A 19,971-nucleotide genomic window follows, 5' to 3' on the forward strand; every position below is an offset into this window, starting at 1 on the left:
CTTTAATAATAATTCTTTTGCTGTTTACTTTTTTTTTTAATTTAATATTATTTTTTATAAACATATATTTTTATCCCCAGGGGTACAAGTCTGTGAATCGCCAGGTTTACACATTTCACAGCACTCACCATAGCACATACCCTCCCCAATGTCCATAACCCCACCCCCCTCCCAAACCCCTCCCCCCATCAACCCTCAGTTTGTTTTGTGAGATTAAGAGTCACTTATGGTTTGTCTCCCTCCCAATCCCATCTTGTTTCATTTACTCTTCTCCTACCCCCTTAACCCCCCATGTTGCATCTTCTCTCCCTCATCTCAGGGAGATCATATGATAGTTGTCTTTCTCCGATTGACTTATTTCACTAAGTATAATACCCTCTAGTTCCATCCACGTCCTCGCAAATGGCAAGATTTCATTTCTTTTGATGGCTGCATAGTATTCCATTGTGTATATATACCACATCTTCTTTATCCATTCGTCTGTTGATGGACATCTAGGTTCTTTCCATAGTTTGGCTATTGTAGACATTGCTGCTATAAACATTCGGGTGCATGTGCCCCTTCGGATCACTCTGTTTGTATCTTTAGGGTAAATACCCAGTAGTGCAATTGCTGGGTCATAGTGTAGTTCTATTTTCAACATTTTGAGGAACCTCCATGCTGTTTTCCAGAGTGGTTGCACCAGCTTGCTTTCCCACCAACAGCGTAGGAGGGTTCCCCTTTCTCCGCATCCTCGCCAGCATCTGTCATTTCCTGACTTGTTAATTTTAGCCATTCTGAATGGTGTGAGGTGATATCTCATTGTGGTTTTGAGACAGAGATCACAAGTAGGCAGAGAGACAGGGGAGGGGTGGGGAGCAGGCTCCCCGCCGAGCAGAGAGCCCAATGCGGGGCTTGATCCCAGGACACTGAGATCATGACCTGAGCCAAAGGCAGAGGCTTTAACCCACTGAGCCACCCAGGTGCCCCTCCTCAGTTCCTTGTTATGATGCCTCATTACCTCCATAAACTGCATATATCCTTTTGTATATTTAGTATTACATAACTTACATTTTTAATCCTCAACTAGTAACTTTTATTCCTTAGGACTGTTGTTCCTGCTTGTTGGTCAAAGGTCCAGGGCTGGTCTGAAATTTCAGCTGGTATGGTCAAAGGCAGAAAGAGAGGATAGAGTGAGTTGTATAAAGCTAAATGTATTTGATTTCAAGGATTGTATATGTTCTTTAATTACATCCTATTTCATTTGGTGTTAAGAGAACCTTCAGAAATGAGCATAGAGTTAAAATGATTCAGTTTGTTGTCTTGTTCTATTGTCTTAGCAAATAGCAAACAGAAAAAGTAGACGACCTTGTGTAGGGTCATTACCATTGAAAAATATTTTCTCTGGTCCTTGAAATGAAAAATTCCAGGAATTATTGCCTCAGAGAACACAGAACTGTATTCATGAGACAAACACCAAGGCTGGTAATACTCATGGTAGTGATTTTACTTGCTACCTTTTACACAGAATGCATCTCTTCAACTTAAACAGGTAATTTAGAGGAACCATTGATTGGCCCTATCTAAAAGCTCTTGAATAAATTTGAATTACTCAGCAGAGGCAAACTCTAAGTCAGTAGGGCTAGAGTCTCAAACATCAGCTGATGATCACAATTAACATCTGAGTACATACTCTACCATTGACTATTTCATAGAGATTTTCTCCCCTGAATCCTCAGAATTACGATTATTGCCATTTAACTGATAACCGAGACTTTGGGTAATGTCTTGCTCAGCATCACAGAAGCCAGGAAAAGGGGAGCTAGAATTCAGAACCAGTTTGACAGCATGACACTTCACTGATGCTTGTTTTTAGTACTTAATTGGCTACCACGTGTTGGCCCCACCAGTGAAAAGCTAAAATGCTAAGGGCTGCAAAATAGGTCCTGAGTATTGAATTCAGAACTCAGCCCAGTCCCTTTCAGTACCTCTCATATTTTTGAATTGTCTTGAGATTAAAAGAGTCCAGAATCCCAGAGCTTGAAGGCGGGGGATGCAGAGTTCACTGGAAACATTACAGTTTTACCACTGAGGTCTTTAAATGCACACATAGGCAGTGACCTAATGGCATTTCTTTCTTGTGTCCCTATGAGACATCAGCAAATACATGATATAAATTCAGCTGGAGGCAAAAGACTTTGGGGGAGAAAGGAGTTCCAGGCAAACTCCAGTGCACGGTGGCTGAGGCATTGTGGGGAAGAGGGAAGAAGATGGTATAGCTTCTGGCCAAGGGGCATAAACAGAAGTTCAGAAGACAGTGGAGTGAAGGGTTTTTTTTAATTTGTTTTTTTGTTTTTCAGTTGTTTTTCTTAAATTAACATATAATGTATTATTAGCCCCCGGGGTACAGGTCTGTGAATCATCAGGCTTACACACTTCACAGCACTCACCATAGCACATACCCTCCCCAATGTCCATAACCCAACCACCCTCTCCCTATCCCCCTCCTCCCGGCACCCTCAGTTTGTTTTGTGAGATTAAGAGTCTCTTATGTGGGGCACCTGGGTGGCTCAGTGGGTTAAGCTGCTGCCTTCGGCTCGGGTCATGATCTCAGGGTCCTGGGATCGAGTCCCACATCGGGCTCTCTGCTCAGCAGGGAGCCTGCTTCCCTCTCTCTCTCTCTGCCTGCCTCTCTGTCTTCTTGTGATCTCTGTCAAATAAATAAATAAAATCTTAAAAAAAAAAAAAGAGTCTCTTATGATTTGTCTCCCTCCCAATCAGGAGTGAAGTTTTTGAGTGAGAGAGCTTAAAACGAGGGGCGGTGGGCAGTCAGGCTCCTTAATCGCCTGAGAGATAAAGGAAAGGCAAAAGAAAATTCAGAATGTTTCCAGACAATGTTTTCTCAGTGGAGGAGAAGTGGGGAAATGCTCATATAAGGCAGTGCATTCTAATTCATATTGTAGTAATGTGAAGGCTTTGAACTATGCTCCTATTTTCTCATTTTTAGATTCTTTATCTCTTCATGTTTGTCTGTGAGCATTTGCCAGGGCTCCTCCTTGGTCATACATATTGCCTCCCAGCATTTCAAAATCCTTATGAATTGTATGCAGCTTCCCCCCCTTCCTAGCAAGATGAGACTTCCCCTTCTCTTTCTCTTATCCTCTCCTGTCCTCCTTTTTCTTCTTGTGTCAGTTGCCTATTATTGTGTAACAAATCACCCCAAATCACAGGGGCTTTAAAACAATGTGCTGTCATCTCCCACAGCCTTGGGAAATGACTACACTCATTTGGGTGATTCTGACACAAGGTCTCTCGTGCAGCTGTAGTCAGATGCCAGCGGGGGTTGGAGTCCTCCAGCATCTCCACTGGAGTGGGCATCTAAGACGACATCTTAGCTAAAGGTGTGGTGCTTCAGCTGAAGTGGTCAGAGGCCGACTGGACTCTTCCCTCTCTCCCTTCATCTGTCTCTTCATGTACCATACAGCGTTGCTACGTGGTTAGCTTGGGCTTCCTCACAGCATGGAGGTTCAGAGTAGTTGGACTTCTTCCATGGTAACCATCTTTCCCCCAGATAAGCATTCCAAGAAACCAAAGTGGAAGGAAGTTCAAAGCTTGGAAGTCACTGAGCACTACTGTTGCTTGGTTGATTGGTCAAGAGAAGGTCACAGAGCCCACCTCAGGGGACGGGGATACCACCCAACAGTATGAATACAGGGAGGTGTGGTGATGATGCACTTCTCTACAACTAACTACTGCATTTCCAATTTATTGAAATTTCTGTTTACTTCTTATGACCAAAATGTCTTAAGTCACTGTCTTATATCTTGAGTCACAGTCATGATTTATGATTCCTTCTTTGTAGTTGTCATTTATATTCATAGCAATTGAAAGACTTCCTTGAGGAATTCTTATGGATTCTTTTGAATGAATCTTAATGTATTTTTATTTATTGATATTAAAATTTAAGTACCCTAAGGAAAAGCTATGTGACTTTTTTTCTTTTCTTTTCTTCTTTATTTTTTTTTAATCTCTTTGGGAAATCAGATTTAATTCACTTTTTAACCGCTGATGATAACATATCACACTTAAAGGGAGATCAGTCTTAGGGAAAAGCGATACACCCTCATGTATGGGTGTCCTTCAGTGAACTCGCCAGCAAGATTGCTTTTCATGCTTAGCCACTAAAACCTGTTCTCTTGTTGGGACTGAACCATGGTTTACTTTCTGATTAGACCTTTTTTTTTTTTTTTCCCTTTTATCAAGCTCTTACACAAGTCAGAGCTTATTATTTTTTTTTTTTTACAACCCTCACGCCAAAAAGAGATAACTTGAATCTAAAAGATTTAGTATAGTCCCATGGCAGTTTCAGAAATTCTTTATATAAAACCTCCTACGTATAGATGGCTTAACTTTCCTCAGCTTCTGCAAATGCCATTGAGGCCTTATGTTCTTGTAAGGAGTTATTGGCTTTTTTTCTTTTTTAAAGAAATTAAATCTCCAAAGCTTTTCTCTAGTGATTATGGAGAACAACATAAGTGGGAGAAAAAAGGGCAGTTGGAGGTAGCAAATAATTTGATTTTTTTTTTCTCCCCTTACCCACAGCCCTGGGAACACTCTGCCATGAAGGATTAATTTGCTCGTGAGATTTCACTGCGGTTGCCATTAAGAAAAAAACTAACAGGAACAGTAGGGCAGAAGTGCTTCCAAACCCTGGAGAAAAGAGTCAAGGATTTATGGTGGGAAGCAGAGCAGTCCTTTTTCTCTTTTACAGCGTTTATGAGGGAAGCTCTGAGGTTGATACCGCTTGTCTCACATAGGACTTGACATAGACAGTTGGAAGCCCGACTCTGAGAAATGGTCATTAGTGGGTGTAGTTTTCCATAGTGTGTCTTTGTGCAGGGGAAAGAGTTCATTAAAAAAAAGAAAAGATCTCAGACTCCATTCTTGCCCAGTTTTTAGAAAAGCATTAGGAAAAATAGCAAGGTATACTGTTGGTCATTCGCTTCCACGTGTCTGTCCTCACAGTTGGGTTCTGCGATTGAGTGGAGGGGCCCCGGCCTCTGAGCCCGGCAGCCCTCCCTTTGTTCTGGGAGAAGGAGGGCAGTGCACTAGGGTGAGAGCAGCATTTTCTCTGAAGCTTTACCCTAAACTCCTCCACAAAACTTTCTACTGAACAGCAGGCAAAATACGAGGACTCTTGGACCTTTTGGGCTGAGGCCGAAGCGCAGCTCATTCCCTTCCTGAGACCCCCTCCCAGAGCTCGGCTCAGGAGCACCCTTGGTCATGCCAACTGCTTGATGGGGGGAGATGACCTAACCTGAGGGGTCCAGGCAGCAGGAAGGAAAGGGGGGCCACAAAGGGGTCACCGGGGCCAAGATCGCCAGGGACGTTCTTATTCATCCTTTCCTCCATTCTCACCACTGCCTTGGGAAGCCCTGTTAATTCCTGCCTCCGAAGGTGAGGAAAACTGAAGCCAAGAGTTTACATAATTTGCTTTCATGCAGCTGACTTCAACCAAGTATGTGAGGTATTTCAACCAAATAAAATCTAAGAATTTTATTTAATCCTTGGGTAAAATGAGGGATTTTAATCTCAGCCCGTCTGACAGCCCAGCCACTGTTGGTCCTTGCCCTCCTCCCCCAATCCCTCTCCTAAGCCATTGGTAACCGGTAAAATCCACTTATGAATGGAAATGGGGCAGCTTTCTTGAGGTGAGCCTGTGGCACTTAGTCCAGTAACAATAGTTGTCACTCTCTCTTGTTTAATCTTATAGTGGAGTACGAGAAGGAGTTCTCCCCTGGCCAGCGACACCACAAAGAGTTCAAGTTCAACTTATCCCAGATTCCTGAGGGTGAGGCGGTGACGGCTGCAGAATTCCGCATCTACAAGGACTGTGTTGTGGGGAGTTTTAAAAACCAAACTTTTCTTATCAGCATTTATCAAGTCTTGCAGGAGCATCAGCACAGGTATGAAGGCTCAAGGAACCCCAACGGGTGGGGCTGGCCCCCATTTCTCACCCTGCCATCATCTAACCCCGAGTATGTCTGTGGAAGGGCGTTTGGAGGTCAGGGGCATCGTGTGAACATGATGAGGGATGTGCTCTGAATGGTAGTGTTCAGCCAGCAAGATGACTTTTTTGTTACTAAAATGAAGATTTTCCAAATAGTTTTCCTCTCCTGAGCAAAGCCAATGGACAGTATCCACTCAGCATCCTTTGTGATCAGAGAACATATGCCTTATTGGGGACAAAACATTTCCCACCATGGCTCAGTGCCTGCTTTGAACGATGGGTGAGGGGAGCGAAAATAAACTCATACACTAGTGTCATGTAAGGATGATTACAAATGATACTAATTCAAGTTAGTAGAAAGCTGTGTGTTTGCATATAATATATACACATACATGATCTAGTGTGTGTGTGTGTGTGTGTGTGTGTGTGTGTCTTGAATGTATCTATCTCTTCTCATTTGGATACAAGGAAACAATACGCTATCCTTCCCCATTGTGTCTGCAACAGTCTTGCCTTTGGAAATGAGGCCAGACTGTTTTTATAAAAGAACTTCAACAGAGTATGGTCTTGGGGCTACCAATAAAGAAAAACTTCCACGGAGGGATTTCTGAGGAATAGAAGGGCCAAGGGAAGAACTATTGCAGCAGCTAGTTCGATCCTGTAGCACGCAGAAAGCAAGGCAGTGACCTTGACTTGTGCTTCGTATCTGGGGTTTGGGCAGGAACTAGCACCACTGCACTCTCAGTGCACATGACGCAGCAGGTGGTGAGACAGCCTGGCAATTACATGAGAAATAGGCTGATAACAACTAAAGGAAGAGAGCGCAAACTCTGCAAGGTATTTGCCAGCTTTGGTTTCATGTACCACATCCGATTCTTGCTTTTGATCTTGGAAATCTGTTGACTTCCCAAGAATGTCCAAAGTTTGAGGAATGACTTTGGTTTCTCCTGGGCTTAGGGATCTGTGTGTGGCTCTGCTACAAACAGGCACACTAAAATAATAACAAACATTAACTTGCCCCATAAAGGGCTTATTTTGAGAGCACTGCCCTTGCGCATGTTTGAGTGTGTAATGAGGGAAACAGAGAAGAAGCAAAGACACATGCCAGGCTTTGGGGACATGTCATGGTGTTGATTATAAGAACTGTTGGTTGTATGTGAGTTCTTAGTAGGGCCAGTTAAAGTAAAATATAGCCACTGTGGTATCTGTAACTAACATTTCAGAATGAAGGGGAGGTTTTTCTGATGTCTGATTTTCACCCCTAAACAAAAGTATCATCAATGACTTAACCATCGAGGGCCTCTTTTGGAATAATAAATTAATCACTGATAGATTTTTGTCTTATTATTTCAGAGAGAACTGATACTCTGTGGTGATTCATTGGGCCTGCTTTAGCCATTGATTTTCAATCTGCCTAATTATCTGTCCACTGTATCTGGTAAAAATAACCAACTAGTACTTTTCTGGCTCAGACATCGGTTTGGAATACATGGTTTTCTCTGTTCTGCAGGAAATGTTTGTTTGTTTGTTTGTTTTAAAGATTTTTTTTATTTATTTATTTGATAGAGAGATCACAAGCAGGCAGAGAGAGAGGAGGAAGCAGGCTCCCTGCTGAGCAGAGAGCCTGATGCGGGGCTCGATCCCAGGACTCCGAGATCATGACCTGAGCCGAAGGCAGCGGCTTAACCCATTGAGCCACCCAGGCACCCCTGCAGGAAAGGTTTTTTAAAGTGAAAACACTAGATTAGGATTTTTTTAAACTATGGGATTTTTCAAAATTATTATTATTTAAAAAATAGAGCAAGCAGACTGTTTGTAAGGTTTATATTGAACTCCGGCCAAAACTGAACAGCTGCCTTGCGCTTGAGACGGTGGTGTCATACTTTCTGGAGGCCAGCAGTGAGTTTGGAAAACAAAATCCCAAACAGTCCCAACCTTTGATGACTCTGTCAAAGCAGAGTTGTCATTTCCCTGCCTTCTAGGACAGAAGTATCTGGCCACTGGCTGTGTTGAACTTTTGTGCATAGGAAAGGGGAAATACGGGGAGGATTGGGAGAATTTCATGCTTTTAAAGGGCTCCAGGTTGGCCAACAGGAGATTTTCTTTTCTTATCAGTGGGTGAGGAGCCCAGGCCTCCTGCTGTGCCCCTGAAGTTCTTCCAGGGGCCTCCAGATTTAACTGCAGGACTCCTTCTGGGCAAGGTTTGATCTCCCCATCGGTACCGTCTTGGGGTGTCCTGGCTAGAAACGATCCTCCCGGCTTGGGAAGAAACTCACTTGTCTAATCTGTGTGTGAGTGAAATTTGTAGTATTTGACGGATTCACTTAATGTCCAAAGTTTGTTTTGCAAATCAAATTTGATTTTTCAAATCACTGGCCTCCTTGAAAAGGAAAAGTACAAAAGGCAGGTTTTTCGATGCTGAGTCGTACCTCAGCTGAGGCAGAAGAAGTGAGGTGTTGGGCCTCTTGATAGTAAAGCAGCTAAGAAGGGGATGGTCAGAAAAGATTCTTGGAAGATTGGCCATAGCTATGAATTCTGCAGAAACATTATTCTTAACCGATAAGAAATCACTGGGCCTGGTAAGTTAAAAAAAAAAAAGTGACTACTTGAATAGCTGGTGCTTTGAGTCAGAACAGGGGAACATTGGATACTTCAGTCAAAACCTGAGAATAAGCCCTGAGATAAGACTAAATTGTGGAAAGATCTGGAGCACCCCAGTGAGCAGAGCTGGGTCGGCAACCCGACAGCACGTGCGGTTAAATCAGAGTAGCACAGGGCGTTAATATCTGGTATTATAAATCATTGTTTTTATGAGGACACTGGTAGAAATTGGCATCTGCAGAGCCCTTAGAGTTTGGGAAGAGTCTTCTGACATCTTCCCTGGCTAGGATTTAACCACGGACCCCATCAGATAAGCAGGGCAGGCATGTTACCTTTCAGTGAATGAAATCTGGCACACAGGAGTTTGGCCAAGTCCAAGTGTTGTCTGCTGTTTCCCAAAAGTCATCCCGATGACATGGGGTCAGTCCCAAGATCAAGGTGAAGCGCCAATAAAAGGTAAGAAATCCCCTGAGTGGACGTCCCTCATCTCCGTCTGCTTAGCTGGGATGCAGACGTGCCGAGGGTGCTTCTGTGCGCATGTGCAGTGAGATGGGTCAGTTGGGGATGCAAATGTGTCAGTTAGAATTCAGGCCCTGGTTCTTTGACTTACCAGGCTTTGCTTTTCTTTTTTAAAGATTTTATTTTTATTTATTTGACAGAGAGACATCACAAGTAGGTAGAGAGGCAGGCAGAGAGAGAGGGAGAAGCAGGCTCCCTGCTAAGCAGAGAGCCCGATGGGGGCTCAATTCCAGGACCCTGAGGTCATGACCTGAGCCGAAGGCAGAGGCTTTAACCCACTGAGCCACCCAGGAACCCCTCACCAGGCTTTACTATTGTTGATCTATTGAGCAAGCATTCACCTATTGTCCACTTTTCTGGAGGAACGGTATGGACAAGAAAAAAGACTAGAAGAAAATATATGCAAAAGCATTTGTACTTATTCCGAGTGTTATCTGTTTGTCCATTGACTTTACTCTGTTCTCCCCAAATTCCTACACACGGAGCTGTCTGCAGCTTGGAGTAGAATGGCTGCTCTGAATACCTTCGACCTGTATTTATGGTGGTAGCACGTTGCTTTTCAGAACATGTACTCATGATCTTTACTTTTATAGCACCTTTCAGATTAATAGTGCAATTTTGAGGCCTTTCAAGAATATCATTTTCATCTACATTTCTTGTTTGGTTAAAAACACTTTTACTGTTCTTAATTGAATTTTGTATAATTAGAAGTCAAAGTCAAACAGCATCTCTTGAAAGCCAGCCAGAAATGGTTTTGGTGTCTGAAAGATGGCCCTATTTGATACATGAATTAGCCCACTTACTTCTGCTAGTTTTGAAATTCCATTTTCTACCCTGTGTGTTTTGGCATCAGCGTGGCTGGCAGTGATGGTCTGTCCTCTGTGTATATGATAACTTTCCTGCATTCTATCATGGTGCAGTCTGGAAGACCTGGAGAGCGAGAATTAATTCCCAGATTTAAAATTCAATTCCTCCTGGTGTAAGCAATATCACAGCCTACTCCTCTGTTGTCAAACAGGCAAAGTTTCCTTCCTTCCTTCCTTCCACGTGTTTTATCTTAACTTTATTATCTTTAGGATGTGAAGACCTGTATATTTGAGTCAAGGGATCAGGGCAATGCTACGTTAGAGATGGACTTTGAAACCAAGAAGGATTTCCTTGGGTGACCCAGAAGCCCTGCTAGCAGAGTCCCCGGGAGCAATTGCAGACTGAATTATTGCTACGCTGAATTTTGACAAAGTTCACCATTTCTGAACTGTTTCACAGATAGAGTGTAATTGTTTCAGGAGAGAAAATAACTGTCAAAGGGCAAAAACACATTTTTCCAGAATTTTTAGTTTGATAATGCTCCTCTGAACCATTTGCAGAGACAGAGGATGCAGGAATAAGTGAGGGAAGGGGAATGAGGATGAATTCAGGTTTGGACATGTTCGAGACACGAGTAGATGCCCCAGAGGCAGTGGGATATGAAAGTTTTTAGCTCAGCAGGATGAGCTAACCTAGTAGATATTTGAGATCCTAAGTGATCTCAAATGCTCTTCATTCTCTTAGTTTTATAAGAAGGCTTCATATCTGGTGTATAAATTCTTCAAATACTGAGACTTTCTTGGCTATTTATGGCCGTTTGCATTACCACATAAATTGTAAAATCAGCATTTTCATTTCTGTAAAGAAACTTGCTGAGCTTCTGATTGGAATTACATTAAATCTAGAGGCCAGTTTGGGAAGAATGGACTCTTACTAATACTAAATGTGGTATTTAGGCTTTCTTTCACTTTTCTCAGTAATATTTTGTAACTTTTATGTCTTGAATATTTTTACTGGATTACTATTATTTATGGGTCATTAGAATATTCTAGGTTTTGAGGATTTTTTATGTTATTATAATAGTATTATTAGCTTCTAAAAATTTCAGTGCCTGTTTCTGTCCATGTATAGAACCTTCGGCTCAGGTCATGGTCTCAGGGTCCTGGATCGAGCCCTGCATCGGGCTCTCTGCTCAGTGGGGAGCCTGCTTCTCCTTCTCTCTCTGCCTGCTTCTCTACTTGTGATATCTCTGTCAAGTTTTTAAAATTTTTAAATAAAAATTTTTAAGTAAAAAAAAAAAGTGGATTTTTACATATTGATCTTCTATCCAGCAACCTTGCACATTCACATAGTTATCCTAACAAATTTTTGTGCAAATTTTGGAATTTCTTTTTTTTTTTTAAGATTTTATTTATTTATTTGACAGAGAGAGAGAGAGATCACAAGCAGGCAGAGAGGCAGGCAGAGAGAGAGGGGGAAGCAGGCTCCCTGCTGAGCAGAGAGCCTGATGCGGGCCTCGATCCCAGGACCCTGAGATCATGACCTGAGCTGAAGGCAGAGGCTTTAACCCACTGAGCCACCCAGGCTCCCGCAAAATTTTGGTATTTCTATCAATATAACCATGTCACCTAGAAATACCAGTTTTAGTTCTTCTTCTATAATTATATATTTTTTTCTTCCTCTGTTTTTCTTGTTTTAGTGTGCTGACTGGACATTCAGTACAATTTTGAATTTGATTCGTATTTTTGTTTCAGATTGGAAATCCCTTTCAGATGTTGAAACTAATAGGAGAAAAATTTAATATTTTACCATTAAGGATGATGTTTCTTAAAAATGTTCTTGTAGATACTCTTTATTAGAATAAATAAGTTCTCTATTTCTAGCTCACTAAGAGTTTTTTAATATTAGAAATTGGTGTGGAATTTTATTTAAAAAGTTTCTGATCTTTTTCCCTGAGTGTTAATGTGATATACTATATTAAATGATTTCCAAATGGTAAACCAACCTCCCATTCCTGGGACAAGCCTAACTTGTGATTTATTATCCTTTTTATATAAGGTTAGATTCAAGGATCATGTCTGATAACTCTGTTATCTGGATCACCTATGGGTCTGTTCCCATTATCTATTTGTTCCCTTGATTTTTCCTCATTTGGTTTTATTTATTTGCATGCCTGATAGTTTTTTTAAATTAAGTTCTGGCCATGATCTATGGAAAATATTTATAGATACTGCTATCTCTTTCCAGAGTGGATTTCATTTTCTTCTGGAAGGCAGACAGAATACAGGGTGATCGCCTCATTCTTTTGTTCCAGTGGGGTATTTAAAGTTCTGTTAAGGATTATCTGTTTCTGGTTTTTCCTTTTCTCCTAAAGTTTAGCCCTTTGGGGGGGGGGTGGTGGTTCTCAGCTGAAGGTTTAGGATGTTTACCAGAGCTCCTCTTCCTTGGTGTGCTCTGAACTCTAATTTTTAAGTCACCAGCTTTGAGAAACTGCCAGAAACTCTGCTTAACTCTTTGTCCTCTAAGCAGTTTCTTTCTGCTTGTTTTCTCAGCTTCCTACTCCATGCATGTACAGCCTAATATTTGGCAAATCTCTCAGATGGACATGTTGGAGTTCCAGGCAGCCAGGACTTGAAGAGCCAAGGTCCAATAGGAAGTGAACCCAAACTTCTGTGAGTTCACTTTTATGCAGCCCCTTTCCCCTAGGATCTTAGCCCTTCAGGTCCAAGCTTCCTGAAGCTCCAATTTTTGTTCCTAGCCAGTGATATCACTCCAAGCTGTAGGCTGCTGCTCCTTTCTGTTTGATACTCATGCATCATGCCAAGAAGGATCAAATCCCCTGAAATGAAAAGGCAATACAAAGACAATTCCCTCCATGTATTTTTCTTCTCTCTGTGGTCTTGACCCATCAAGTGCTGACTATCTTGGTTGCTCTAAGATGACTACAAACAGGTTTATTTTTTTAGTTGTCCTTAGTGGGAGTGTTAGTTTGATACATCATAACCAGAAGCATATGTCTTCGAAACATAAGATTTTAAAAAAAATTTTTTTTGAAATCTTTGTAGTGAGTCCCCACAAATATTGATATGTGATTCATTAATCAAATGGTGTAGTTCAGGAAACAAGACCCAAACCTGGCAGTCGATCCCGTTCCAGGATCGGAGTGAGTAATTTCCTTAGAATAGCATTTCTTGTGGATTGATTGCTCAGTAATGCTTGTGGATTTTCAGTGCTGTTTGCTGAAGTGAAGCAACATGAAGCTTTATCTTCACTGAGGTATAAGTGAGATACCTGAGACTGTGTTCTTTTTTGAAGAGAAGGGCAAATTTGAGAAAGCCAGGATGGAAGAACCTTACTATAGTTGGGGCAGAGGGAAATCAGAGCCTTTTATCGCTGTGCCCAGCCACACCTGTTTCTCTTTCTGTATCTGGCTTTCCCAAGTATGATCCTCGGGGACTCCTGAAATCTTACTTGCTGATTTGATCATCTCTGGCATGCTCAGTGTGGGCCTCAGGCAAGCATTGAGCTTTTCTGTATTTGTTCCTTCGCCCCTGAAAAAAAGGGATAATACAACTGACCCACAGCTCGGGTTATGTAACTAGTTAGTTTTGTCCTTTTAGTCAAATCCTATTATACCTAGAATGATCTACCTGAAATTAAAGCAGAAAGCACAAGCAGCTACCAAACCTTATTCCTTAGCCTAAGTTCTATTCTTTGCAGAGGTATAGTGTGGAAGAGAATATCACAGGGAGGAATTAAGGTTATCATGAAGAGGTGTTTACACTCAAAAGAATGCTGCATTTGGGGGAGAGGGGTTCAGGATATGGTAGGCAAGAAAGACTGTTGTTTGGGGACTGTTTTCCCACTTGGTAAACATGGAAGAGAAGAGAAAATCCGGCTTTATTTCTCGAAACTAAGCCTTCTGTAGTATTCATTCCCAGAAACAGATTGCTCTAGTCACGCGCGTCTTCTTACCAGGATATCCAGCCTTATGGGAGGCCGGCCATGGTGGTGGCTGAGATTATCTTGGGAGACATCTTTTTTTTTTTTTTAAGTCCCAAATGATCAGCATTTTTCTGCTTTGTTTCCCCATATTGTATAGGATATGGAAATATAACAGTTGCACATAACATGTTGAAAATGTGACAGAAGTTCTCAGTCTGTCTTTGATCATTAGGGCATGTCGGAGCACACCTCAGTTAAAGAGAACATTGTTTTGTTTACGTGGCCAAAGAGGTCAGGTCAGGTAGCAGGAATTTGTGTAAAGGAACCCGTTTTCCCCCTCCCTCCCTGTCTTGGACACAGAGAAGCAGGCCTTCTAATAATACTGCTGCTTTGGACTTGATCTTCCTTGTGATTCTGATTATTAGTCTAACTTGATAACTCCCTGAGGGTAAGGCCAATCCATAAAACAATCAAACATTCACTTGTGGAGCATTCTACGTTTGTTTTGCACTGTTTAAGGGAGAGGAACAAGAATTCCTGAGAGCAGTTAGCTTTGCACCTGAAGTCTAAAAACCAGGTGAGGGTAATAGTCATATTCAAGGCAGCTGTGCTGTGCTGTAGGTCTGGGGGCTCTCACAGTGTGGTTCCCAGACCATCAGCAACAGCATCACCTGGGAACCTTAGAAATGCAAATTCTCAGTCCCCACCTCGGAAACTCTGGGGGTGGGCGCAGTGATCTGTGTGCTAACAAGTCCTCCAGGGGATCCCAGCATAGGCCGAACTGGAGAACTACTGCTATGATGACGAAAGCCTTGGCAATACTGGAGCCGAGGTGCCTGGGTTCAGTTCCCTGCTCTGCACTTACCAGACTATGAGCAAGCTACTTAACCTCTTTGTGCCTCAGTTTCCCTATCTGTAAGCCTGTGACAGCATGAATGGTATTTACCCCTTATGGTGGTTGTGAGGAGTTAGCGTGATTACAAGCATCCGTGTAGGAGACACCATGTAAGGACTAGCTAGGTTCATATTCTGTCAGCGGAATGATTTGTATTCGTTCGTTGAAGATGAAATATTCTATACAGAGCTAAGGTAACTTCAATGTTTTTTTAAGTTTTTAAATTTTTTATTAACATACAATGTACTATTAGCCCCAGGGGTACAGGTCTGTGAATTGCCAGGTTTACACACGTCACAGCATACCTTTGACACTTGAAACATCTCTTTATACCATGCTAATCCTTGGGGTGACAATTCATTAATATCAAGTGGTATAAAATCAATGAGAGCTTAGCTAATTATATAGTAATAATGTGCCTTTGCCCTTTTTACTCAAATCTGTGTGTGGTCAGCAGCGTACCCTGACTTGTGATGCTCTATTTTCAAATTTCCTATTCTTTCCTATCCTTTTAGTGGTATACATTTAAACATAATCCTTTATATATGATACATCGTATAAGAAGAAAGTAAAAAGGCTTGCTTTCCTATCTAATTTTCTAAAACGATTGGCTTTTGACTTCCATATTCTTCGAAATTTCAGTATGCTCCATTGCATGAAGTCGGGGCATCCTTTAATGAACGTTGTTCTATATCTTAGTGTGCCCTTAAGTCCAGACACCAACGGCAAAGGAATGTCCTGGAGAAATAAAGGAACAAGACCGCAGACTCAACCTTATCAAATATCTCATAAGGCTGCTTGCTTCAAACATATAAATTCCATTTCATCAAGAACAATTCTTTCTGAGAAAGTGGTTAGTAGTAAGCAGAGCTGCACTCTGTCAAGGGCAGTGTGACCTTAATGGGTGCCATTTGACAGGAAAGACCCAAGCTGCCCACTAGGAGCTCAGATACTTCCTGCTTGTCTCCAAGGGTGAAAAAGAAAAGGATCCACTGTGTTTGTCCTGGTGCTTTCTGCCTCTCAGCCTAATGGGAGTATCACCTACAAGGGCAGGTGCTTTGGAGGCTTGTCCTAGGAGGGACCACATGGGGTGACTTTGCCCACCCACATAAGTTCTACAGGTCTTATGAGTGACTTGCTGGTCAGTCAACTCTAGCCCCAGGGTGAATTTCTGAAATTTGCTAGAAATTTCTGGAGTTTCTAGAAATCTCTTGTTAGACTAATTGTTAACAACCTAATTTTCCCCAGGGAGAGAACAGTAGGAGGAAACTCATGCCCTCAAGTGGGAGAACACCGAACATAAAATCACTGTGTTCTTGAAGATAGAATGCATATTTATCCTGAAACATGAGGTTCTGTAAGTTGGTAAAGAAAAAAATAAGCAATAAATTCTTCCAAAGTCCTCTCTCTGGTCTCAGGATTTCCTTTCATGGTATGTTAACTTGAGCATGTCAGTCATGCCAGTAGGAAGATCCAGATAATCCAGTTGTGGTGGTCACTTGGGCCAAACCCTGAAATTCTTTACCCACTGGTGTATAAAGATGTTTTAGCTGAGACCACCAGATCTTGACGTGCTTAAGTGAGATTTAGAAGGGAACATTTGTTGTTGTTTTTTGGTTTTTGGTTTTTTACATGGCAAGATCAGGTATGTCTTATTGGAGGCTGTACTTTCATAGTCAGGAGATTATGCTGGCTGTACATCATGGACCCAAAGGAAACAGATGTGGGTCAGACCTGACCTGTTTCACCGACTTGCCATGAATAGTGTCACTTAAACACCTGTGCTATTGGAAGCATCAAGGGGGAGCCAATGAGGTTCCTTAAAGCTCTCATTCTGTCATTCTTTTTTTTTTTTTTTTTTAAGTTCCTCAGGCTGTATGAATGCCTGTTGGTAGTGTTCTTAGGCTAGGCAGAGAATATTCTTCGTGGGAGGAAGAGTAAAACAAGACTGGGAAGCTCGCGGGAGTTCCCGGCCAGGTGGCCGACATATCCAGTCCCTTCCTGCATGTACCTTTCACCCCTTCCTAGCCTGGCCTTGACAGGAGAACCTGCTGTGATTTCCAATCGTGTGCCAGCTCTGAGTATCTTAACATGGTTCTGTATCCAGCTGATGTTGGCATCTGTGCACAGTGGGTTTGATCCCTTACGTTATCCCAAGCTCTCATTCAGGATTTCCAGCCTGTGCCCTGTGCTTTTCTGGACTCTGCTGTTTCCACAGGTGGCAGCTAAGAGTGTGGACTCTGATTGTAGTTCTGGTCACCCTACTTAATGCCTGTGTGACCTTCCTACACCTAATCTCTGTAGGTTTCAGCTGTAGGAAAGAGACAGTAATAGGACCTCCCTCTTTGGAGTCCCCAAGGAATAGAGAGAGGTTCTTGGTGCATACTCTACCTCTCCTTCCTTCCACGGACCCAAGCATCCTAGATTTCATAAACATCAAAATCTGAGCCTGCCTCACTGCTGGTGAGCCACAGTTTTTCATCTTTCCAGGCTCAGCGGTCAGCCAGCATTTGCATATCCCTGTGGTCTCTTGGGCATGGAGGACCAGTGTTCTTCTTGTTGCACAGCCAGGGAAGGCAATGGGGAAACAACACAGACGTCCCGGGGACCCAGCGTGACTCAGGAGCAGGCAGGAGAGAAAGCCAGGTTGCTTGCGTCTACAAGTCCCCACTCACCCTGAGGATTTCATTCCTGCCACCTCGTGATCGGTCCTCCTCCTCCTAAGCACCTTCCCCCTTTACTCCAAGTTTGGTTTTGGATTCACATTTTCCCCTTTAATTCATGCCCTTTTCTCCTTCTCTCTGTTTCTCTCCTTTTTCGGACCAGGGACCTCGGTCCTACCCCACACTTTCTCTTATAATAGACTCCCATTCCCTTTTCCATAAACCCTACGTTTTTCAAATAAAAGCTCGTTCTAGCTTTTTGTACGAGCTCTGCCACAGTCCTATGATGCACTGCATTTTTCTGCATCCTCGTGACAAGTCTTTAAGGGTTGTCCGCCAGGTGCATCCCCCAAGCTCTGTCAAGAGCGACAAGTGACCCCCTTTATGCAGGCGCAGCTTGGCTCCTTGGGATTCTTAGTGCATTTTCATTCTGGAGGGGCCCGTGCTGCCTTCGGGACCGGGGCCACTTCTCCCAGTGTCTGTGTTATTCCTGGATGAGGGGTCTTCTCCGATCCTCCAGAACAGAATTTATGTCTTTTTATATCTTCACTTCAAAGCTTTGGCCTTGCAGTCCCCTCTTGCTGTTTTCCACGAACACCCCTGCCTCCCTGCTCACAGTTACCTCGGTGCCGGGGCGGGGGGGGGGTAATTTGTCAACAGGAGGTATGACACACGCACGTCGTCCAAGAGCGCTTTAAAGATGGCCAGCCTCCGTGGGGCACCCCCGCAGGCTCTGGTCAGCAGCTGAGTAAACTCCTTTTCGCTACACCTACTGTTTTAAGCTTGGAAAAGATGACACTAGAGCTGCCTTCTAACTCCAAGCCGTGTAAACAGGAAAAATTGTTTCCCCCCAGACATCTGAGACGTTTAACTCTGACGTTTCGGCACTGGCCTCACAGATAGTTGATGGGGTAGAGATAAACTGTGTTCACTTGCCACAGGTTGTCTTTCTTCCTAATCTCACATGGCAGCGTGATGGTATGGGAAACGGAATCTGCTGGCTTCTCTTCGCTAGCTAGTTCTCTCACTAGCTTTTGACGGTAGTCACACGGTTGTAACCTCAAGTCTGTGTGAGTCCCCAGCCCTACAATGGGGATCGTGATATTTGACCCGCTTTCAGGTTGTTGGAAGGAAAGCAGAGTACACGAAAGTGCTTTATAACCGATTTTTGTGGTTTTTTAAAAAAAGATCTTATTCATTTATTCATGAGCGATAGGGAGGGGGAGGTAGAGGGAGAAGTAGACTCCCCATTGAGTAGGGAGCCCGATGCAGGACTTGTTCCAGGGCCCCAGGATCACAACCTGATGCTTAACCAGCTGAGCTACCCAGGTACCCTGTACCCAGTTTCAGTACACAGTGTTTGTATTGCAATGCTCGTCTTAAATGCAGTGTTCTGGTAAACTTTCAATCCTGTAAAAGATGGCACTAGAGGATTTGAATCAGTGACCCTGGGATGTCAACTCAGATTCATAGTGTTCCTGAAACACACGAAGGGGACCATCTCCTGACATGCTCTATCATCACATGTTTGGGAGCAGGAAGAAACCCGCACTCCATCTTCTTGTGAGTCCTAGGGTTCTGTTAGCTGAAAACTGTAAAACAGAACCAAAAACAAAGATATAATATAACTACTGCCTGGGGAGCCCAGTGGAAGGGATGGATTCTGAGTCTGCCTACAAACCCCAGCCACGGCTCCTATCTGTGCTGGGATGAGGTTTGTTGTTGTTGTTTTAAGTTCCACATGTGCTAACACTGCACATGTTTATTTTTTTTAAGATTTTATTTATTTATTTGAGAGAGAGCACAAGTGGGGTGAGGGGCAGAGGGCGAACGAAGCAGGCTCCCTGATGAGCAGGGAGTCCAATGTGGGGCTCGATCCCAGGACCTGGAATCATGACCTGAGCCGAAGGCAGACGTTCAACCGACTGAGCCACCCATGCGTCCCTGGGATGAACTTTAAAATCACTCAACATCCACCCACGGCTACCCCATCCCCACGAGAAAGGAGCCCACACGCAGCAGGGACCGCTCAAAGGCCTTAATTAAAAGCAAGGATCTGATGATTACCCACAAATACGATGTGGCTTCTTGTTTCTCTTTTTTATTTCACAGGAATTAACATGTGAAGGTTGTCAGATCCTCATTTTACAAAAAGAAAAAAATTGAATAAAGCCACAACTTTTTTTTTTGCTCACGAATCCTATTTTAATATTTTCCTAATCCTTTTTCTCATGCCTGCTCCCTGCCCTGCTCCCTTTTTAGAGTTTGTTTGCCATTAAGTAAGCAATAGTATGACTTTCTTTCTTCCTCCAGCCCTCCCTCCACTGCCCCCCACCTCCTTCCTTATTTCCCAGCAAGACTCTGCAGGCACAGCCATAGCAAGGCCTTTGACGAAGTTGAGGTATCCACCTAGACTTGAGAGAAGACTCATTTCTGGTCTGGGCTGCTGCTCCCTAGCACATATGCCTCTCCACACTGAGTCATGCATGTGTCCTGGGTGTCCCATGAGCCAGAGCCACAGCAGGGCACCATATGTGGTGTCTCTTGGGTGG

At 43.1% G+C, this 19,971-nt stretch overlaps 1 protein-coding gene across 1 annotated transcript in view; it reads left to right on the top strand.

The window, feature by feature from the left end:
• Positions 1–19,971, top strand: part of BMP6 (bone morphogenetic protein 6) — a 146,415-nt gene that overhangs the window by 113,546 nt on the left and 12,898 nt on the right. The window contains exon 2 of the mRNA XM_032861532.1: positions 5,753–5,945. Within this exon, the coding sequence (XP_032717423.1) occupies positions 5,753–5,945 (193 nt within the window). The remainder of the gene's footprint in view (positions 1–5,752; positions 5,946–19,971) is intronic.

Source organism: Lontra canadensis, unplaced genomic scaffold, assembly GCF_010015895.1.
Source record: "Lontra canadensis isolate GAN:19392208 unplaced genomic scaffold, GSC_riverotter_1.0 scaffold21, whole genome shotgun sequence".
NCBI classification, from domain to species: Eukaryota; Metazoa; Chordata; class Mammalia; order Carnivora; family Mustelidae; genus Lontra; species Lontra canadensis.